The sequence below is a fragment of the Malus domestica genome, chromosome 02 (genome assembly GCF_042453785.1).
Source record: "Malus domestica chromosome 02, GDT2T_hap1".
NCBI lineage: Eukaryota > Viridiplantae > Streptophyta > Magnoliopsida > Rosales > Rosaceae > Malus > Malus domestica.
The window spans coordinates 28267472-28291923 of NC_091662.1; the positions used below are offsets into that span (position 1 = coordinate 28267472).

At 39.9% G+C, this 24452-nt stretch overlaps 2 protein-coding genes across 3 annotated transcripts; both read left to right on the forward strand.

Annotated features, from left to right (window-relative positions):
• The first annotated feature begins 1093 nt into the window (after positions 1 to 1093).
• LOC103407934 (uncharacterized) lies at positions 1094 to 5236 on the forward strand. Of its 2 annotated transcripts, XR_524879.4 has the most exons (9): positions 1150 to 1496; positions 1725 to 1787; positions 1911 to 1986; positions 2909 to 2988; positions 3138 to 3187; positions 3268 to 3352; positions 3515 to 3613; positions 4059 to 4206; positions 4760 to 5236. XR_524879.4 is itself a non-coding variant. In XM_008346812.4 (8 exons), the coding sequence occupies exons 1-8, from the start codon at positions 1227 to 1229 to the stop codon at positions 4982 to 4984; spliced, it is 948 nt and encodes a 315-aa protein (XP_008345034.2). In that variant the 5' UTR covers positions 1094 to 1226; the 3' UTR covers positions 4985 to 5236. The 2 variants fall into 2 exon arrangements, 1 of the variants encoding a protein (XP_008345034.2); XM_008346812.4 differs by lacking the exon at positions 4059 to 4206 and having other exon boundaries at positions 1094 to 1496.
• Positions 5237 to 5437: 201 nt separating this feature from the next.
• On the forward strand, positions 5438 to 7775 carry LOC103407944 (pentatricopeptide repeat-containing protein At5g16420, mitochondrial). Its single transcript, XM_008346824.4, has one exon. The coding sequence runs from the start codon at positions 5475 to 5477 to the stop codon at positions 7152 to 7154; it is 1680 nt and encodes a 559-aa protein (XP_008345046.3). The 5' UTR covers positions 5438 to 5474; the 3' UTR covers positions 7155 to 7775.
• The last annotated feature ends 16677 nt before the right edge of the window (positions 7776 to 24452 follow it).

Sequence of the window (24452 nt, forward strand, 5' to 3'; positions counted from 1 at the left end):
AACTAGAAAAAGATTAAGTCATATTCTAATTAATAGTGATAAGATGTGTCCTTTTTGCAATTCCGTAGACAAGGACCAAATGCATTTATTTTTTAATTGTGGTGTCACTAAATTGATATGGGACATTTGCTCAATTAAACCAGGCAATTTCACTAATGCTAGTAGACTGGCTAAATTCTTTAAAGCATGTTGATAAGGAAGTTCCTAGTGATTTAAGCTTGTGTTAACTCATTTGTTGGCAAATTTGGAATGACCATAATAATATGGTGTTCATAAATGTTTTGCCCATCCCGACAAGATCTAAGTTATTGGCTATATCTATGGGTGAGCAATATCTTAAAGCCAATGGTAAAGGTTTGAGAAGAAATACTGATGATACTTCCACAATTGTTAAATGGCATCTGCTGTATAAGAGTTTTGTTAAGTTAAATTTTGACGGTTCAGTGGCTGAGGACATGGTGGCGGCGGCGGGATTTGTCTTAAGGAATCATAATGAGTAGATTATTAGAGTAGGAGCTTTAAATCTGGATGGTGCCACTATTTTTGAAGTGGAGACTAGGGCTTTCAGGGAGGGCCTTCTTTTTGCTCAGAGGAAAGGGCTATACAAAGATTATCATTGAAGGTGACTCTAAGTTGGTCATTTAGTCAGTGTTGGACCGGGGAGCAATGCCATGAAATTTGGTTCCTATTATTGAAGATATCAAGTGGACGGCGACCAATTTTGATTGCATTGACTGAAACCATATTAATAGAGAGGCTAACTTTGTGGCAGATGCATTCGCTCGCCATGACCTTCTTATTACGGATTGTCATATTTGGGATCATTGTATTCCTTTATTTGCTTTTCCTGCTCTTAAGTTTGATTCTGTTAGGAACGGTTGTTCTCGAGGTTTTTCCCTTTAATATATTTTCTTATTTCAAAAAAAATATACAGAGACATTTGCCAATTATTTTTTTTTTCAAAAGTAAAATTGTTTAAAATCAATCAAATCCACTACCTTCCATTAAATTTCGCAAAATTCTTATTATTTTGCGTCACATATAGAGAGACATTTGATGCTTTTTAATCTCTTTATTATGTAGCCGTTGGATTATGATCTCACGGTCTCAACTTATCCTCTCCATTTCAATTTCAATTAATTTCACCGAGAGAGTGGAGACTGGAGAGAAGGGGAGGGGCACCCAAAACCCAAAACCCAAAACCCAAAACACGAAAGCATTAGGATATGCAGAGCAGCAAAATGCTGGGTTCTTGCGTAGGCGGTGGTACACTCAGTGCTGCATTACCCAGAAGAGCTCTGAAACTGAAACGGCTTATTTCTCCAAATTCACCACTATTACCTTCTCACCAATTTCACCCCATCAGCAGAAGATTGACCGCCTCTGCTTCTGCTGGTGCACAGCAGCAGCAACAGCAACAGCAACACCAGCAGCAGAGCCCCAACCTAGTGGCCTTGGAATATGCCGACCTTAATCTCAACCCCACAATCTCTGAGGTCCTTTTTTTTTTGTTAATTTACATTCATTCACACAATCTTTCGATATAATTGTCATGCTGGTGTTCTGAAAATACGGAGTTTATTATTTCTTTGATTGATGTAAAGCTGACTGCGTTTTGGGCTCAAATCCTTCTCCTTCTTAGTGTAGCATAGAGTAGTAATATCGCTCGTAAATTTGTAATAAAAAAGTAGCTCACTTTGTGGGGTTGTATTTCTGAATTGCAGGAACTGGGTCTGGGTCATGGCCGAATCAGGCAACACGTCAACCCTCTGAAAACCTCTCTCTCTGTATGTCATTTGGAGGCTCTTCTTTCTTTTTCTCTTTTCGACATACAATAGAATACTTTAGCTATAGAGAATTAGTGAGAGAGTTTTAATAATCCTTTTTATTTATTTTGTTTGATTGGGTAGGCACCTGTGGAAGTACCTGATTGGAATCAAGTCTTCAGGGATCCAACATTGCCACTCATGGTGGATATTGGAAGTGGTACTGGCCGTTGTTTTACAGTTCCCTATCACATGTCATCTGTGCGTTTACAGTCCAAGTTCTTCTTTATCATGAGCGCTTTAGCTTTGCATATATGTTGTGGTTGTTTAATAGAACCAGTAATTTCCTTTGAATTATAAACCCAGCAAGTGTTTCCCATGTTTGAACTCAACTTCTACATCTTATTAAAACCATTCAGGATTGGGGTACATGATTTTCCATTTCTGTTCAGTGTATGAATCCCTACAAATGATTCTTATATATATATATATATATATATGTATATATATATATATACACACACCATTTATGAATTACTTGTTGAGCTACATGACTTTATTCACCGAGAAGAAATTATATATAGAAAAAGGGGATTTTTGATGGACAATGCTAAATCTACTCCAATCTTTTGCATTAAATATAAGCTATGACTCTATGACATGGTTTCTTATCATTCATCATACTTATTGCACCCATCATGTATATGTCAATGGTAGCACAAAGTATGCGGCAAGCCATGTAGCATGCCACATCATGGAATAAGACAATGTAGAAAAACTCATAGGTGGTTCATTACTCATTTTTAGTGTATTTATCATGCTAAAGCGGCAAAGAAAGTGTCTGGTCTTATACCACTGCGATTATCTTGAATTGTTACTTTGAATACGCTCTTCAAGTGTACAGAAGGACTATTTTGTTCTTTGTATTCTTTAACTTATGAGAGTTGTATCAAGATCATGATAAAGTGAGAAAGTATAACTACACCTTATGTCAAAATACTATAAAATCATTTACAATTGAGAATTCCAAGTATTACTGATTCATGTATTGAGCTCATATACTTAACAAGGGAGACATACCTCCCAATGGAACAAATTTTTTCAATGATCATATATCAATCTAAAGGTGTAAACATTTTCAGGTAGCGGCAGATTTCTCTTATGGCTCGCAAAAAGGAATTTAGTTGTGAGAAATTATCTGGGACTGGAAATACGGAAGAAAGTATGGGAAAACTCCTTGGGTTATTTTTTATACAATTGTTAGTTCTTCTGATTGATTTAATGTATAATTACTTCGTCCTTTTTCCTCCCCTTTTCAAGAGAATAAGATGGTTTGTTTCTCATATACTAATGGTTTCCTCCCTGATGCAGCTGGTCAAGCGTTCTCAATTCTGGGTTCAAGACCTGGCTCTTAGTAATATGTAAGACACTTGATCATTAGTTGGTTCCTATTGTATACTATTGGCGTGAAATTGATATACTATATTGAACTAAATGGCAGACATTTCATGTTTGCAAATGCCACAACTTCCTATCAACAACTAGTGTCTTCATACCCCGGACCATTGATGCTTGTTTCCATCCTGGTGAGTTCACCTCGCTGAAACATTCTAGGTCAAATTTTCTCTTTATGTATCCAAAAAGATAGTTATGACTAAAAGGGAGGGATTCTCTTCATGTTATTCTGGTCAGTCATAAGGCTGAAACACAACTATTCTAATGGATTCTTTGCTCATGTTCATATGCAGTGCCCAGATCCTTATTTCAAGAAAAGGCATCATAAGAGACGGGTTGTACAGAAGCCTTTAGTAGATTCCATTGTGAACAGTTTAATGCCAAGTGGCCAGGTTTGAATAACTCCTTTAATTATAAAATAATGAAGTGAAAATGACTTTTCTTTTGGACTGAAAGCGACTATGATTGATTGTTATAAAGTTGCTAATTTTTGTTTAGGTTTGCTCAATATACAAGTTATAGATTTAATAGTATCAAGAGGTTGAAGTCTTATCTTTCAGTTTCAATAATTTGCCTCAATTGTCGTTCTGGGTACGAGGATAGGGAAAGGTTGAGTTAATGGGGGAAGCAGATGAGCAGCTTTTGCATTTTTCTGTATAGAAAGTATGCGACTGTTCATTATGGTTACTCCACATAAGAATCCTTCAGTTCTTGCTACTCTACATGTACCTTGGGTTGGTTTTGTTTTTCATTAACTAATCAATCACGACCAAACGGGTAACCTTTTCTTTGTATTGATTGATGCATAATCTTAAATAAATCTGTATGGACGCAAAGATATGGCTCAGGTTGCAAGGGTTAGGCTGCTATTGAGGGATGCCTTTAGGATGAAGACCACGCTGTTTAGAACAACAGAGTAGAACAAGCTTGCTGCTTATCAAAGACAGGCTTCTAACCAACTTTCTTTTGTGCATAAGCTGTAAAGGTGTGTATTGAGTCTCACTTGGTTATAATCTGAGTCGATCGAAGTTATTTAATCAATTACAAGGATTTCAGTTATTGACTTGTCCCGGTTGTTTTGAGTCAATGGTATGATCTTGATATATGGTATAAAAGTCACTCAATACTACTTTGTGGGTATGAGAGTAATGCAGCATGATAGGTTTAGCCCCTAACGTGGATAGTGGTGTCAAAATACGTTGCATGGGGGTTGTGCGAGTGTATATTGAATCTCAAAGGACTTTTATTCTGCATTGCTGAGTAAATTGAGTTGATATAAACAGTTACGAGGAGCACCTCATATGACTAATAATTTTGGGCGTCGAGTTGAGTGCTCTAGGTCGCGAGACATAGTTTTCTGAATAAAGTTGTATAACCTCTACTTATTCAGAAAGAAGAATCAAATTCTCTCTTCAAATTGAGTGCATACCTACTATGTGAACTCTTTCAACGACTTCCGTCTTCAAACAATGGCTTGCTTTTGGTTGAATGAACTATGAACATATGATTGTTTCTTTAACAATATAATCCGCCTGCAGGTGTTTATCCAATCCGACGTACTTGATGTGGCACTTGACATGAGAGATCAGTTTGATTCTCATTCCAATATCCTGACACACATCCACGAAATTGACACAAGTGTGCTGTGTGACAGCGAGGGATGGTTGTTAAACAATCCAATGGGAATTCGGACCGAGAGAGAAATTCATGCAGAGTTTGAAGGTGCAAAGATTTACAGGCGGGTGTACCAGAAGCAAACGTAATTAACTTGAAGGTTCGTGGATGAAGCGCGATGTGGATCAAGTGAAAACATATATAGAGTGAAGTACCTCCTGTAGAAATTAGGCAGTGGTGATTTACCTTAATGTTGGGATTACCAAATTTTTGTTTAATTAAAATGTAGCGATTAGGTGATGCACATTTTATTGTCTCGGACAATTTTTTATGCTTAGGTTTTTTGTTAGAGAATTTTTTCCTCCAATAAAGCAAAAACAGAAGTTCTTTGTCAATTCAAATTCAAGGGTGATGAAATTGTTGAGAATGAATCTCACATGGGAGAATGGATCTTGCAAGACTTATAAGTAGCCGAGTTACTTTTCATATTGTGAATTGGTTTTATAAGTAGAAAAGGAAAAATTCTAGTATGCTACAGACGGATCACGTGAGCGTGGGGGCCAAACTGACTAAGTACAACCTCGAAATGCCCTCCTAGAGTTGGTAGTAAAATTGACGCAACGGTCATGTAATGTACAAATGTGGAGGGCATTTGCCGAAGGCACTGTTTTCAACTCTTCAACCATGCTGATCCTGCGTTGGAAGATCTCAGCCAAGCCCTCCCCTCTCCTCCACTCAATCACCACCGTCTCCTTCTCCTCCTCCGCCTCCACCTTCACCCCCGCCGCCACCGCCACCGCCGATTTCCTCCACTCATACACCGTGACCCCTCCAATCCAACCCTGGCCTCGACGCCTCTACCCAAAGCACCTCATCTCCCTCATCGCCCACCAACCCAACCTCGACCTCGCCCTCCAAATCTTCCACCACGCCTCCAAATTCCATCCCGGATTTTCCCACAATTACCACACCTATCACGCCATCCTCAACCGCCTCTCCCGTTCCCGCGCTTTCCACCGCATGATCGACCCCCTCCTCTCCGACCTCAAAAACTCCCAAATCCAATGCTCCGAAGACATTTTCATCACCCTAATTCGCAATTTCGGCGTTTTGGGTCGCCCCAAACTCGCCTTCAAAGCCTTTCTCGACGTTCCGAATTTCGGAGTTCAGCGCTCTGTGAAGGCCCTGAACGAATTGTTGAACGCTCTTGTTAAGAACAGTGAGTACGGTTTGGTTCACTCTGTGTTCAAGAATTGTGGGCAGAGATTTGGGGTTATGCCCAATTTATCCACTTGTAATATTCTGATCAAAGCGCTCTGCAAGAAGAACGATGTCGAGACTGCACTCAAGGTGCTCGACGAAATGCCTGCAATGGGGTTTGTCCCGAATGTGGTGACTTATACCACGATTATTGGCGGGTATGTTTCGCGGGGTGATATGGTTGGGGCAAAGAGAGTTTTTGGGGAGGTTTTGGATAGAGGGTGGTATCCGGATGCGACTACTTATACGGTTTTGATGGATGGGTTTGTTAAGCAAGGGAAGTTGGTTGATGCCGTTAAGGTCATGGACGAGATGGAGGAAAATAAGGTCGGGGCAAATGAGGTTACTTATGGGGTTATGGTTGAAGCTTATTGTAAGGAGAAGAAGTCGGGCGAAGCTGTTAATTTGCTTAATGACATGCTTGCGAAAGGGTATATACCAAGCTCCACGCTTTGCTGTAAGGTGATCGATGTTTTGTGTCGTGAAGGGAAGGTGGAGGATGGTTATGAATTGTGGAAGAAGCTTTTGAAGAAGAATTGCACACCCGATAATGCAGTCTCAAGCACGCTCATACACTGGTTTTGTGAGAAGGGAAAAGTATGGGAAGCTAAGAAACTGTTTGATCAGCTTGACACAGAGTCCATTCCGAGCGTCATGACGTACAACATGCTTATTGCGGGAATGTGTGAAGCGGGGGAGTTGTGTGAGGCGGGGAGGTTGTGGGATGACATGGTGGAGAAAGGGTGTACTCCGAATGCTTTTACTTATAGTATGTTGATCAAAGGATTTTGTAAAATTGGAAAAGCAGAGGAGGGGATTAAGATTTTGGAGGAGATGTTGGATAAGGTCTGTTTGCCTAACAAGTCTACTTATGTTATGTTGATTGAGGGGCTCTGTGACTCGGGAAAGGAAGCGGAAGTCACAAAAGTTGTTTCAATGGCAATGTCAAGCGGAGACGCAAACGTTGCTTCCTGGGATCTTTTAGTTACTAAGTTTGTTGGTGATTCGGATACTGGGGGAAATCTTCTGGACAGGATACTACTGGAGAATGTTACTTAGAGGCTATTCAACATCTACTCTCATCGGAAGAGCCCAAATGTTGTAAGAGCTGAACTCGGATGCACAGACCATAATCTGCTGCGCAAGCAAGCGATTCATTTCTGGGGGGAATTGAAGTGTATGGTATCTGATGTGACAGAGTAATCTGAAAGCAACATTGAGATGAGTAATAAGCTCTTCAAGCTCAATACTGCACTTGGCTGGTTGATCTTACTTGGTTCGCCGCACTTCGATCCAGTCCAAGCTAGTTCAATCTTGATACGGGTTTCGAATCCGCAACAAATTACATGGAGAATAAAGGGAGCAGTAAAAAATCTTTCTGCAAGCAATTATCCTGAAGAATATTGAGAAATCTAAATTTTGAAGCTTGCGCAGATGCTACATTATGATGAACAAACTTATACAAGGTAAAAGGGGCAGGGATGGTGTTTACCATTGTCGATGGGTAGTTATTTTATTTTTATTTTTCTTCTCTGGTGCGGGCATCAAATTTTTTTTATGTAATTTAGTTCTTGCCGTAGACTATAAGATAGATGATTGTATAAAATTAAAATTGCAGTCAATTATTAATTAATGCCTGTTCATATCATACACGACATGAACGGGTCTGATCATAGAAAAGATTATCTTCAAACGAACCGGCCTATCTTCTGTATGGGGCTTGCGCAGTGGCTGGAACTAGGGGTGGGCACGGTTTGATTTGGTGGGGTTTTGAGTGAAACCGAAACCGAAATCGAAAATTTTTGCGGTTTGGTTCGGTGCGGTTTTGAAGCCAAAACCAAAATGAAACCAAACCGTTTGGTTCGGTTCGGTGCGGTTTCAAACGGTTTCGATTTGGTTTTTAAGAAAAAAGTTTACAATTTGTAATTTAACATATTATTAAACATTTTCCAGTAGCAATAGGAAAAAGACATTTGTTATGTAAACAATTAGCATGTTGAATGCAGTTGTGATGTTAAAACATGTTTGTGCAACAAAAGGGTATCCCATACAAGGTATAACATAAAACAAGTTGAATAACTTTGAATTCATTTAACGAGAGTGAAACTTTCATACTAGAATATGTGATACCATGTTTCAAATGAGTGGACTTCATTAGATCATTGTTCAACTCTTGATAACAAGATTAGTCCACCCTTGTACATATATGTGTGTGTGTGTGTGTGTGTGTGATGGTATAAAATAACAGAGGTTCTTCAAGTTAATGAACGAAAAAAAGTGATGAATGATGATATTCTTGTGTGGTTGAGTCCGTATTAAGTGTATGGATTCTAACAAACAACAATTAAAACATGAAATCTAATATGAACATTTAATTAAATGTTTATTTATATTTGCGGTGTGGTTCAGTTTCGGTACGGTTTTCAAAGGCCAAAACCGAAACCAAACCGTTTTCTATGTTGCGGTTCGGTTTCAAAACTGAAACCGTTTCAAAACCGCAAAACCAAACCGTTCGGTGCGGTTCGATTTGTTTTGTGTTTCGGTTTCGGTTTTCGGTTCTAAGTGCCCACTGCTAGCTGGAACAAAGCCACATTTTTTTTGTTGGGAATTCAAATGTGATACATACATACATACATACATACATGCATGCAAGGCCCAATCAATAGTTCCACACACTCTCATAATACATTTTGTAGAATTGAAGAGAAATATCCCAATACACGTGGCAAAATTTTAGAAGGAAGTAATGGTCACCTTGGGTTAGAGAGTGAGCATAAAATATAGTAATTGGTTTGATTTCCACTTTGAGCGTGAAGCTGATTCAAACAAGTAGGAGGAGGAGGAGGTTGATTTAGTTTGTCTTAGTTGTTTATAGGGGTCAAATACAAAACACAAACAAATTTACATGAAGTTTTTTAAGTTATTGGAGTCAAGGGCAACTAATGACCCGTGTTGGCTCCGCCATTGTATGCGGCCACCTAGGCGCTAGGCGATGAAGTGTCACCGCGATTTAGGCCAAATTGTCCAGCAAAATCGATAAGGAGTTAGGCGCTCTCTAGGTGGCCTAGGTAATAGTTTTTTTTTTTTCTTCTTCTACATACTTACTGTGGATGCAAATTTCCGCCTTCTTCTTCTTGGACAAAATTGCACCTACAAAACAATTAACACTTTAGATCAAGGCCAAGAGCTTCACTTGCCCACGATGAATTTTTTTTAGGGGGGGCTTTGGCCGAAGTGAAGGAAATTTTGTGAAAAACATGTTCATTTGAGCAACATCTATAGCATGCAATTAACAAATTAAAGGCGGAATCATACTTGTATGCACTCAAAACAAAACATTACCCATGAAATTCAAAGCCTAGTAGTTAGGTGAACCAAGACTCAACTCAAAATAAAGTGAGTTGAGAAATTTATACCTTTGTTGATTCCTCTTTGCATAAGCAAAGGATAATCACCCAAGAGATAGGGCCTTCATTCCTTGCTTCTTAGCTCCATGGATTTGGATGGAAGAATTGGTTTCTCCAAGTTCTCAAAGTTGAGAACCTCTAAGTCTCCACACCAAGGAAGGATTGATGAAGAAATGAGTGACCTAGAGGAAGTAAGATTGCTAGCTATATTCCTCTAGGGTGGCCGGCCTCTTGGAGAGCAAAGAGAGCTTTTGTTCTCATCTTTTTCTCCCAAAAGAAACCCTAATGAAGAAAAGGCTATAAAGTCATATTTATACCTATCTTCATTGGAGTGGCAAACTTGTAATAAGTCCAAAACCCACTCCTTTATCAATATGGCCGGCCATAGGGTGTTATTGGGCTATTTGGGCATTTGTGAATATTTAGTCATTAAGTTGTCATACAATTTAAGTCAATGAGTTTGACGTTCGAAGCCCATTGGGCCTTGAGGCCCAAAACTAACCCGAGGTCTTTAACGAACTTTATTCGTTTGATTAATTAACATATTAATTAATCCTTGCCATAAATAATTAAACCATTTAATTATCCTTACTCATCTCCGTTGTTTCTTCAATCTCTGCCTTACACGGTTGTTTGGACCCAAATTTACATCATCGGCCCGTGTAATCGAGACCGTAGAGTAAACATAGTTCTCAGCCGTCGGATGGAAAAGTGAAGATATTTTTGTTAAAAGATAATATTATGGTTTTTATCATAATTATCTTTTAATTTGAATTATCTTGACATATTCTTAAACGGGATGGATAGGATGCAAATTATATCCTCAAGTAAGAGGTACAGTTCAAATTAATTTGGATGTTTAGCAATGGACGTGCAGATTGAAAAAAAAACTTGGGGATTTGATGATTTTAAAGTCATGGTCTTGGATAATGATGGGATAAGGAACCTAGGTAGACTAGGTCTTTTTACATGGTGATGGATGGTGTCAGATGGGGTTTTGATGATAAGAAGTTTAGGTGGGCTAGGCTTTTTATGAGATATGATAAAGCCTAACTTTTATTAGGTTTGAAAAGTCACAAAAGCTGGAGGATAGGCTTTGGCATTTCACACGGATCAATTTTGAAGGAGTCAGAGTTGCAGTTCGTGCCAAGCAAGTACAAAATACTATAAATACAAGCTATTCTGCGACAGAAAAAGGGCTTCAACTCAACACACAATTGCCCTGCGCAAACTCTCTCAACAACTTGAGATTTTTATTTTCCTTGTTCGTTGACACATCTTCCGTTGGCATCAACAGCACTGTGGAAGCAACCGGTGATATCTTAAGTCGGCATAGATAGCTCTGTCACCGTAGAATCGATCGGTCTTGCAGTATCTTCCGTTGGCATCAACAGCACTGTGGCGAGAACGGTCGATTACCTATCCAAGTCTCGGTCGAGAAGGGTTTCTGAACCCTTATTGGTCGAGGTCATCTCATCAGCCTTCTCGGCGAAGTGAGGTGTTACAGTTATTACATTCGGCACATTGAAAGCCGAATTTGATATTGAACTTCGTAAGAATAGTAACCTTGTCTTCAGGTTCGAGAGCCCAAGAGGTCGAGACGTGTTCCTTTCTCGGTCGCAATCGCAAGACGCAGAAGTCAGTAGCGCGACCCAACGCAACATCAACAAATTTACTCCTCGGCCGAGCTCGGCCGACAAGTTGGCACGCCCCGCATTCACCGAAGGACGTAGTTAGCTCATTAATTACTCGGCCTGCGCGCCACGTAGGCTTTGTAATTTTTAGGGTCAACAACGGTGTACGATCCATTAGGTTCCTTTTAGCGAGGCAGTGGGCGATTAGAACTCTTTCAAATCGATTGTGAATTGAAACTTACTTTCAATTCTCCCTTTAGTGATTATACACGTCTAGGGCTTCCACAAACCATGAGTGACACCTAGCAGTATGTCATGGTTACCCAAGGTAATCCGAAGAGGTGGAGAACCTATTCAGTTTAGGATTACAATGCAATACGGTCTTTCTCTAATACAATACTCTTGACCACATTGTTTGGTTTGATAGTTTATTCATGTATACTATCCAATGTGATTCATTTACTTATATGATTACCTTGAATGTGATTTGGAACAACTTCCTAAATCTCATTCATACTCTGGCCAAAGATTCTTAATCATATCATAGAGTATTCTCCCTCAAACGGTTTGAAGGTTAGAGATCCCTTGTTGCGCATTCACTTGCCTCCATGGTTAAGTGGCTTAACTCCAACTAGGGCTGGGTTCGGTTTGAAACGGTTCGGTTTTTAGTCAAAACCGAAACCGAACCGAAATTTCGGTTCGGTTCAGTTCGGTTCAATTTTTTTCGGTTTTTTTCGGTTTTGATTTTTTTCGGTTCAGTTTCAGTCCGGTTCGGTTTTTTCCATGATTTTTTTTTTAATTTGGAACAAATCTGTAACAATTGATTGCAAGCACTGAAGATGCAGAAACTTATTGGGTGTTGGTGCAAATGACTATGAACTGGAACAAATCTGCAAATCTGCACTGGAAGAAATCTGCAAATGGATACGAACTGGAACAAATCTGCAAATGAATACGAAAATTACAATATAAAATCCCAACAAATCTGCAAAGATTATAACATGCAAAATCCCAACTAATAATTAAAAGAAAAACCCATTTTAATTCAGTAAATCACAATATAAAATCCCAACAAATCTGCAAATGAATACGAAAATTACAATATAAAAACCCAACAAATCTGCAAAGATTATAACATGCAAAATCCCAACAAATAATGAAAAGAAAAACCCATTTTAATTCAGTAAATCACAATATAAAATTATAAATCATATTAGTTTTGATTCGAAAATTACTTGTGAGAGATCGGAAAACCCGGATTCGAATCTTCCAATTTAGAGGGGGTTCTGATTCGAAAGGGGCGAGGGAAAATCATGGTTTGGAAGAAAGAATCCGCGAGGAGGACATGAGAAGACTGCAGAGAGAGTGATTTGGAGGAAGAGAGGAAGGAGAGAGAGAAAGAGAGAGAGAGAAAGAGGGGCTGAGGAAGCAAAGGCGGAGAGAGGAAGCAGCGGAGGGGAGTGTTTGAAATCTGAAATGGGAAGTGAGACATAGTGTGAGACGGCTAGGGTTTGTAAAGTTAAGAAATTTTATAAAGCATTAAATACAAGAAACCTATAAATATTGTACTGGTACAATTATAACAACTCAAAGCCTACAGTCAAGTTGGCTGGCAGCAACTAATCCCAAGCTGTAGGGAAGGGGTTCAAACCCCGGCGCCAACATATTTTTTTAGAATTTATATATGATTTTTTTTTCGGTTCGGTTCGGTTCGATCTGGTTCGGTTTTCGGACCTCAAAAACCGAAACCGAACCAACTAGATTCGGTTCGGTTCGGTTTGGCAGTTTCGGTTCGGTTTTTTTTTCGGTTCGATTTTTTTCGGCTTCGGTTCGGTTTGGTTTTCGGTTTTTTTCGGTTTTCGGTTTTTTGAACCCACCCCTAACCCCAACTATGTCGTGGACACCCTCTGATGGGGTGACTTTGACATAGTCAAAGATCAAGGACCTAACCACAAGACAACTATGATGCCTCAGGTCAAAGGACTACTTTGTATTATCCTAACTATGAGTTCTCATGTGACATGAGTATGAGAACTCATCGTTGATCGTGTTTAGTGGACTCATTCTCTATTGAGCACCTACATGCTTGTTTTGGTGTCAATCACACCAATGACTCGAGACCAGTCACTCTCCCTGAGAGAAGACACAACACGTACTGATCTTAACGGACTGTCAATGCCCAATTGGCACTCCTATGATCAGGAACGTTTAGGATATGTATACGAAAGAGAATGGTCTCATTAATCTAACTTGTTTAAATTACATTCTCCTAATTACACATTCCTTGGACTTATCGTTTAAGCATATAACATTTATATGAGACGGCTTAAAACAATAATCTTTGCCCTTGATATTAAACTAGATTAGTTTAACATGTGAAATGTCCGTAAAGTATCATCATATGATTGGTTTTAGGGCACATTTCCAACACGAAGAACCTCCGATGCTAAAGTTAGAATTTTGAGGACGTGGCCGGCCTCTTTTGGATAGATGGGAACCAGCCACTGTAGTGGTTTTTTGGGTGTAATTTACAAATAATTGGCTAATTAATAAATTAATATCAATTAATTAGCTAATTGATATAATTTAGGAGAAATAATTTGGGATTTACCTTGTAAGGGAGATTTGATGAGGGTGGATGAAATAGGTTATGAATAAATGCCTATTTTGATCACTTTTGGCCTTGATTGAGCCATGATTGTCTGCTGCTTGCATGTAGAAGCTTCAGTGTGCCTCGAGGGTAATTTTATTTTTTTAACCCTAGAATCCACGTGTCGCCTCCATACTTTTCTCGATTATTTTTTGCTCCACAAATGCCCACAGGCAGTAGGCGTATAGATCTCCAACTTTGATGCATATTCTCACTTGGATTTGGAATTAGATTCTTCTAAGAAAGGGAAATAAATCACCTCCAAAGCCTTTTTAAACCTACCTTAAGTAGGGGATTAAATCTACTTCGGAAGGCAAATGTTTATCCTTACAAGAAAGAGAGAAAATTAGAGGATATTTGTTCCCCCTCCCTAACACCTTTCTTTGCTTGCCTGTGCAAAAAATCGTCTTCCGTTGATTTCTTTGTCTTCTCTGTGCCGTACCGATGCAAGAAAAACTTAATTCTCCTTGTCTTTTTCTTGGGTGGTGCTGCCACGAGGTAGCCGTTGGGGTGGTGTGGCATGTCGGCTGGCAGGGGCCAAGAGTCAGCTTGGCATGGGCTAAGGAGGTGGTGTGGTAAGGGTCATTACTTGTGCTGCTCAACTTGACTGATTCCACATGGGCCGAGGAAGTGGTGTGGCATGGGCCACGATTTGGGTTGCCATATTTGGGCTGCTTGCCAAAAATGATGAAACTACTTAAGTTTGATTTCTTAGCTGCAGTAGATAGAGCAACCAAAGATAGAGCTGCTGAAGATAAAAATTACCACGCTGAGACCTACTTAGAAAATAGAGTTGAATTTCTGTGGATAACTTCCTACGAATATGGCCAGAAGCGTATTCTAGAGAAGCTAGAGTGTATCCCGAGTGGTTTGTATACTACGACCATAGGCCCCATTGAATGCCAATATGTGGTTGGCTCTACTACTGGGACCGTGCACGAAATTACACTTTGGCATGATCATTTGGGACATCCTGGACGAATAGTGATGCGCTGTATCCTCAAATGTTCCCACGGGCATCCACTAACCCGATGTTTAGGTTCGATCCAAGGAATCGCATGTCAAACATGTTCGATGGGAAAGTTTATTACTAAGCTTCCTTATGACAAGATTCGTTCGAATCCTCCCATTTTTCTACAATGAATTCAGGGGCACATTTATGGACCGATTCACCCTCCCTACAGACCATTTAGATACTTTATGGTTTTGGTTGACGCTTCCACACGTTGGTCACACGTGTGTTTATTGTCCACAAGGAACGCTGCATTCTCCAAACTATTGGCTCAGGTTATCAAGCTTAGGGCTCACCACCCTGATTATCTAATCAAATCTATTCGATTGGAAAATGCTGAAAAATTCACATCTAAAACTATTGATGACTATTGCATGTCAGTTGGGGTTGAAGTTGAACATTCTGCACCCCATGTTCACACCCAGAATGGCCTGGCAGAGGCTTTCATTCGCTTACAAATGATTGCTCGATCGTTGGTCATACGTACCAAGCTCCCGATCGCTGCTTGGGGCCATGCAATATTGCACACAGCAAAGTTGGTCCACCTGAGGCCTGTTATGACACAACCATTTAGTGCCCTTCAGTTCGTTACCGGATACGAACCTGATATATCGTATTTGCACGTTTTTTGTTGTGCGTGCCGATCTCGCTACCTTACGTACAAAAATGGGGCCTCAGCGAAGGATGGGAATCTATGTCAGATATCATTCTCATTCGATTATTCGTTACTTAGAACCTTTGACAGACGATCTGCTTACTGCTCGTTTCGCGGATTGTCACTTCTATAAGACAATCTTCCCGTCGTTAGGGGGAGATAACAACTTCAACGTTCCTGAATAACGATGCGAATTATTGTGGACAACTACCATTTTGTCCCATTTAGATCCCCACACCGCTTAGTCTGAAACTGAAGTGCAACATATTAGATTTCTAAAGCATATCTCAGAGCATGCCAGATGCTTTCACCGATCTAGTGTGCGTGACAAAATCACATATTCTAGCTGCGAATATGCCTGCAAAGATGGATGTACCAAATGTACGACGAATTGCCTTCCAGGAAGCCTAGGATACCAATCTTAGTGATCCACGTACATTAGCGGGTAGGCAATCATCTGTCCCTACACAAAATCGTGGCAGACCCCTTAGTTCAAAGGATTCACACCCCCGGAAGAGGAAAACCATAGCACAAGGTCGTGAAGAACCTACCGTGAATCCGACTATAGCTTACTCATTTAACCCAACTCATGAGGAAATTCTAGATTATGGAATCATCCTTGAAGAGACTAGTCATCCTTCCGAGAATCGTGAGATTTTGGTCTATTATGCTAGCTTATATGATGTGTGGTGTAGAAATGAGATGATTGTTGACGATGCATTAGCATTTGCAGTAACTACTGAGATCATGTTAAGCGATGATATTGAACCGCATTCCGTTGATGAATGTCGACGTAAAACTGATTGGTCAAACTGGAAACAAGCAATCCAAGTCAAACTCGATTCGTTTGTGAAACGTAAGGTGTTTGGACCTGTAACTCCTACTCTTCCATATGTGAAGCCCGTTGGCTACAAGTGGGTTTTCGTTCGAAAGTGTAATGAGAAGAACGAAATTGTGTGTTACTGTTAACCCTAAAAACTACCTAGCCTACGTAGTGCGCATGTTGAGTAACTAATGAGCTAACTATGTCCTTCGGTTGTATGCAAGTGTGCCAACTCGTCAGCCGAGCTCGGTCGTGGAGAAAAATTTGGGGCCGAGACAAACCATTCTTGGCAGCTTGGCTGCATGTTGAGTGACTCTATCGTCAATATTACAATTCTTGTGACTAAATGGTCAAAAGTCATAATGTTGGCACTCTTTCCGATTCCCACCATTGTCTCCAGCCTCCATGGTTTGCCAAATTGGGTCTACAATTTGAATGACCCCACTTTACTGTAGGCCGAATGACCTCATGGTAACCTGTGCCGAACGCCAGCTCGTGCTAGCCGAGCTCGGCAAACAGTTGGCTATATATATATACACACACACATATATGCTCTTGCCAGCATGCATTAAATGGCTCAGCATGAGATCTTTTGGCCGAGACTCCAATTTCCATGCCATGATATACAACTCCTGATTTGACGCCAAACTGTAACACCTCATGTTGGAATAGTTCATGCTATGATTAAATCTACATGCCATACTTTTTCGGTACACAACTCGGTAGATTGATATCCAAGCCAATGTGAAATTACCATAAATATCTCGACTCTGAAGAAACCTCTAAACTTCATTTGGTCGTCTCAAATAGAATCACAGTTAGCACCACCATTTTATTGATAACAAGCATGGTCTTTGCGGTGAAGTGATCAATTTCTTCTAAAACAAAAAATTGATGCAAGGTACTGAGGTGATTATATATATATATGATGAAATCATTTGTCAAACCCCCAATCCTCTCTAATACTTGAGGAAATCAAATACCTCCACCGAATGTGAATTTGGCCTGGTAGTTGACTCGAAGAGAGCTCCCACGACGGGTGGCCTTCTGCAAACATCTTTCCTCGGCTCGGCTAATGTATTAAAGAACAACTTTTTAAGCTGAGCACACCATCTTTGGGATTGCCGCACCATCTTGTTGCCCCCTTATTTTCTTATGCATCGGCCTGCATGGCCGAATGTTTAAGAAAATAATTTGTTTTCGTCAACACCGCCACATGAACTGACACCACCAAACTCGGTAAATGCTGCATGATTTCTGTCCAACACCAAAACTCTACAAAATATGTAGTCTCGGCAAGACTAAAATTTTAATCGTCGAGCATACAATTTGCACCCTTATTTTTTATGCATCGGCCTGAAAGCCCGAATGGTTAAGATTTATTTTTTTATTTTTTTAAGCAAGAGAAATGAAAAGGGCCAAACCATAATCAAGAGGAGGCCAACGATGCTTTATTCCAAGCTGAGATATTTTTATATCAAAATTTTCAAATTGATTTCGCTCTAGGCCGAATAAAGAATTTTCTCCAAGTAGTTATGTCTTGGCGAAATATTTTTCATTTTTGGGCGCCGAATGTGTTGAACAATTATTATGCCCACCAGGCATAATAATTTCACCAATTTCAGCTTTTAACTCGAGCAACTTAGCCGAATGGGATTTCTCCATATCGACTTTATCGCCAATAATCATGTCAATTGGTGTGGTTTCGGCTTCTAAGATCACGTCTCCAATTACCATATCAATTGACATGCTTTTTTCGCCTAAAGCTGTGTATCGGCCTTGTTCATCATTGGAACACTGCTTCGATGAATCGGTTTCAGAGTCGATTTTTGGCTTAGAAACTTGAACCTTTTCTTTTAGGCCTACCGCACTTTCAGTCTCGACCAAAACAACAAGTGGCCCAGGTTCTTCTTGGGCGGTCTTAACAATTTCCTTAGGCCAAATTTGGATTGTGGCCTGAGTGAAAAATTGCCCCTCGGCCTTTGACTTAACCATTTTTCAAATGGAATGGATTTGTAGTCAGAAATGTAAGGAAAACATTCCATGCATTAAATCGAGCCCTGTCTTCGTTTACCCATTGCTCTTGTAGGGTAACATGAGCTTTTATTCTCAACATGTAGGTAAATGATTTTTGCCTGGCTTTCATGCCACGAAGAACTTTTACCGCTTCCCATGATATTTTATCCTCCTCAAGGCATTTTGTACCCTCCTCACTGTTTCTTTTCAATTACGCAAGAAGCTCGTGCAATCGGCTAAATGGAGCTGGATTAGAATCTTGATCTATCATATGAACTTCGTAGTTTTAACATTGTGTCCCATTGGGCGTGCCAAAATGTTGACCCTAAAAACTACTAAGCCTACGTGGCGCGCAGGCCGAGTAACTAATGAGCAAACTACATCATTCGGTTGTATGCGGGCATGCCAACTTGTCAACCGAGCTCGGTCGAGGAGTAAAATATGTTGATGTTGTGTCAAAGGCCTGAGGAAGGAACACGTCTCGACCTTCGGGTTTTAGAGCTTGAAGACAAGGCTACTAGTTCTACGAAGTTCACAAATTTCACAAATCGTCGATGTTGGATTCGGTCACGATGATTATATTCGTAAGAGTATAAGCATACCGAATCGACACTAGACTATATGGACACAAGTATTCAAAACAGATGTACGTCGTAATCGTAAATGTGGTTCGGCCGTCGGAATGCCGAACTCTAAATCCAACTTGTGAGTATCTAATCATAAAACAACTCGGTGTTCAATACACTGAGTCTAGTGATTCATAACACCTCACTTCACCGAGAAGGCTTGTGAGATGACCTCTGCCAATAAAGATTCGAAAACCCTTCTCGACCGAGACTTAGATAGATAACCAGTCGGCCTTGACGTAATGCTGTTTATCCAAACTTAAGGTGCTTCACTGTCGGCTGATTCTACGGCAACAATGCTGTTTATCCAAACTGAAGATGTTGGTCGGTTGCCTTCATAGTGTTGTTTATCCAAACTGAAGATGTGTTGGCGAAAAAGAAAATAAAAATCTCAAGGTCGTTGAGGGGTTTCGCGTATAGTGAGGGTTTACACAGGTCAGTTTGTATGTTGAGTTAGAGAGAGCTTCAATGATATTCACGGCTCTGTATTTATAGAAGCAAATGTTGTGTGGCGGCGGCCAGATAATTTTGTAGAGTCCAACTACAACACTATTTGCGGAACTTAACTTGATCCGCGTTAAAAGCCAAGGCATATCCTTCAAATTGATATGTGGGATTTGTTCCTTGACTTTTCAAACTCATTAGCTAGATAAGCAACAACCTATCTTTTAGATGTCATCATTACTCCTTATTTTATGCAAATAATTAGCATGCAACAGCCTATCTGATGACCTCCACGATGCTGGAATCAAGGCATGCAAGTTTATCCCCTAGCCATATATTTCAACAGGACTCGGCAATAAAAGGGGCACTGCCTCTAGTAATTTAAATGCCAGTTTAACTTTTGATCTTTCCACAAAAACTATCTAGGTGCAATCCCTTGCTCCACGTGTATGCATGTTGACTCACCAACTTAATATAATCACCATATTCTAAGAAAAATCACGTGCAACAACCTCATCCATGAATTCCAAGTCAATTTGACTTGTACCGCCCATTTCTGTATCAGAAATAGGACACGTAAGAGATTGCATGCATCTAGGGATTGATATGATGAGCCTATTCGAATTGAAGGTATACATATCAACTTTTCCAAAACAACTATCTGGATATATCAAATATTAGGTTTAAATATCCCAGTTAATATTAAGAGATAATATCATGATTAAAAGCACAATACTATTTCTCAATAATAACTAAACTTCATTTCAACCACTTTATCATCCAACGGTCTAATATCTGCTTATTCAATGGCCTTGATTGCTCGGGCCGATGGTGTAATTTTGGGTCTAAACAGTTACAAAGCTCGTCTTGTTGCACAAGGCTTTTCACAACACCCCGGGATTGACTGTGATGAAACTTATTCACCCGTTATGGATGTGATTACTTTTCGCTACTTTATCAGTTTGGTAGTTTCCAAAAAATTGGATATGCAGCTGATGGACGTAGTAACCGCGTATCTCTATAGGGATCTTGATATGGAAATTTATATGAAAGTTCCCGAATGGCTTACATTGATTGGTCCAAATATTTCCAAACCCCGGAACATGCTCTTAATTCGGTTGAGGAGTTCATTCTATGGTTTGAAATAATCCGGAAAAATGTGGTATAACTGTTTAAGTGAGTATTTGACTAGTCAGGGATATGTGAACAACGAACTATGCCCTTGTCTGTTCATTAAGAAGTCACATTCCGGATTTGTGATTGTTGCAGTATATGTTGATGACATGAACCTTATCGGAACTCCTGAAGAGCTCGCGAGAACTGCCGCGCACCTGAAGTCGGAATTTGAGATGAAAGATCTACGTAAGACTCGATACTGTCCCGGTCTCGAGATAGAGCATTGTTTGGATGGAATCCTAGTACATCAATCGAACTACACCTATAAGGTGTTGCGTCAATTTAATGAGGATAAAGTGAAGTCTTCGAGTACTCCTATGGTTGTTTGTACGCTAGATGTAAAACGAGATCCCTTCCATTTGAAAGAGGATGATAAAGAGATGCTAGAGCCTGAAGTTCCTTATCTAAGTGCGATAGGCGCTTTATTGTACTTAACTCAATGCATTAGACCCGACATCTTCTTCGATGTTAATCTTTTGGCAAGATACAGTAATGTACCTACACGCAGACACTAGACTGGCGTGAAAGATATCTTCCATTACCTTAAGGGTAATATGGCTTTGGGCTTGTTCTATCCTTACGAATCCTCGAATGGTGTCGCACCCTATGCTCATCGAGTTGATTCTCGTCTTGTTGGTTATGTCAACGCATGATACTTATCTGATCCACACAAGGTGCGCTTTCAAATGGGTTATGTCCTTACCGTTGGACGCACTACAATATCTTGGAGGTCAACTAAACAGACCTTAGTTGCCACTTTGTCTAACCATGCTGAAATTCTCACCTTACATGAAGTAACTCAGGAATGCTTTTGGTTGAGAGCAATAGTGGGCCATATTCGAAGCTCCTGCGATCTTCATCCCGCCATTGATATCCTGACGACGATCTTTAAAGACAATGCAGCTTAAATCGAACAACTCAAGAAGGGTTACATCAAAGGAGATAACACCAAGCACATTGTGTCGAAGTTCTTCTTTTCACAACAACAACAAGAGCATTAGAAGATTGAAGTCACGTAAATCCGTTCACAAGACAATTTGGCCAACCTCTTCACTAAATCATTGCCGAAGACGATGTTTCAGAAGCTTGTTCATGGAATTGGTATGCGTAAACTTTCTGAGTTGTAACTTTGCTATTTCTCTTTGGAATTATGTCAAACTCAAGGGGAGTATCCTGTAGATACTTGCTTGATCTTAATGTACTCTTTTTCCCTATGATTAGGAGCATTTCTCACTAGGTTTTTCCTACCTAACTAGGTTTTAACGAGGCACCCACATTAGGCTGGTCATATCCCTGATGACGTCCCGTAGACATTTCTTTGACTTTTGCATTTCTCACGCATTTTTCCTTAGACTATGGATTTTGTCCTTACTAGGGTTTTTGCCATAGCCTTAGGGTTTTTTTAGTGAGACTTGCTACTTATGCAAGTTCCTACCTTATTGAGAATAAGTGTTGTTCCTTGGAATCATTGCTGACGAGTCGACTTCCTCAACTTCTATATGATGCTAAATCTACCTTGAGTATTTACACACTCAAGGGGGAGTGTTGTAAACATTCCTAGTTTAAGTATGATTGTGTAAATCCTAGATTATATTTGATTCTAGTTATCCTTTCCTATTGTATCTTGTATTCCTTGGGGATGAAGGAATATCCTCTCTCCTTATATTACTATAAATAAAGGCATAATGTAGAAGGGATAACAACACACACATTCCCCTACAATTCTACAAACACATCTCTCTTTTCTCCCTTCTCTTTGCCGCCGGCCACCCTAAATATTGTCAGATAAAATAGACCACAACAAAATTAACCCAAAAATTAATATTTTTAAGCTTGAAGAACCAAAGCCTAGGCGAGCCTTATACTTGGCTCCGCCCAGTCATCACAAGGTGATGCGGTAGCTAACTTTACAGGCCTATGCGTGGAAAATGTGAGAGTGTAAGACAAGAACAATATTTGACCGTTATTTGCCACAAGAAAAGGTTCATTCTGCATCTTTATGGGTAAAGTACAAAAAACTACCTCAACTATTAGTGTCACGACACTTTCATACCTCATCTTTTAAAATTGACAATGTCATACCTCATTTTACGAATTTATGCCAATGTCAGACCTCCGTCAGTTTTTCTGTTACTTTCTATTAAATGCTGACGTGGCCAGAGACAAGACCCAAAACCTAACCTCTCTCCCTCCCTTCTCTCTCTCTCTCGCCTTTCTCTCTTCTCTCTCCCTGCAACCTGCATCCCTAAAATCCCAAAACCTAAAAATCCTTCCCACCCGTCCCCCCAACCTTCCTTTCTGATCTCATCGACGACAACCCTACGTCTATCGTTGACTCCAGCGATGACATCCACGACCCCCGATCTCCCCCAAACCCTAACTCTAGCCACAACCTCCACAACAACATTCCCTTCTCCTTCTCGTTCCCGGAGTCTGCCTCTCTGGCGATTTGCAAGAGAAAAACAAAACAATAACAGCAACAACAATCCCAATAGAAAAACTCTTTGTTTTTCCCAAAAAATTCTGAGATTTACCGAGAAAATCAGAAAAGGCGCGAGAAATGGAGATAGAGAGTTATGATGTAAGAGTGGCTCTCTTTGGTCTGAGTTTCTGATAAATGGTGTATTTATGCGGGTCGGATGAGGAGAGATAGTGCAGGTGAAGTCCATGGCGATGGGTTCTGAGAGGGCGAAGCCTCTACACAATTTCAATTTGTCATGGTATTTGAAGTAGAGGAACCAGAATCACCTGTGGTGCTAGAAGGAGAGCTCCGACGCCAGAGGGAGTGGCGGGGAAAGGTCTGGGGTTAATCGGCGATCGTCGGCTTAGAGGAATGAGAGCTCGCTGGCGGTGATGACTCGAGTGGGAATGGTTTTTGGGTTTTGGGATTTTAGGGATGCAGGTTGCAGGGAGAGAAAAGAGAGAGAGGCGAGAGAGAGAGAGAGAGAGGGTTGGGTAGGGGAGAACTCAGAGAAAGGGATCTGGGTTTTTGGGGAGGGGGATACGACACGGGTTGATGCGTGTTTTTTGGTTTTTTGTTTTGTTTTTTTTAATTTTTTTATATTTAATTATTATTTTTAATAAAAATGGGTCCCGTTTCTGGCCACGTCAGCATTTAACAGAAAAACTAACGGAGGTCTGACATTGGCACAAATTCGTAAGATGAGGTATGAAAGTGTCGTGACACTAATAGTTGAGGTAATTTTTTGTACTTTACCCCATCTTTATTATAGACGCTATGATTAACAAAAGAAAACAACATTACTACGTTAGTGTGTTGTTAAATTAATAATACTAGTACGAGTACTAGTAACAAGAAGGCAAGTAGAAATATGACAATAGTCATAAGAGTGCCTTGTCCTTGTATATGTCATGGGAAAGTCAATGACTTGGACTTCGCGTTGTGGCAATATAAATAGGTGCGGTTCTTAGTCAATTATAGATTTAGAACTCACTTTGGATGAGTTAGTTTTGTCTTGGAAAGAATGACAATTGAATTATTGAGGCTAATTATTGAAAGGATTAAGTACTCAAGAGTGAGGTTTTATTCATGAGGACGTTAAGTTTGAAAGACAAGCATAACGAGTGAAGATTAATAATATATACCATTAGCATTTAAAGCAACCACAAGGTGAGTGTATTGTGGGAGAGTGACATAGTTATCTTTGGATTATATGTCAACTTAAGTAGAATGAAAAAGTAATTTGCTTCTAGAAAGAAATAGAGATTATCTCTTGCAATGGTATTTTAAGGTATTGAAAGGTCATAGACTTTTCAATAAATACCTTAAATGTGGGGGGAGTTTACCCAAGCATAGGCAAATTACTTAGTAAGTCCCAATATATGTTTGAAAGACTTAACATTAGAAAACAACTACTCTCAAAGGAAATAATTTCCATGGATGGATATAAGGG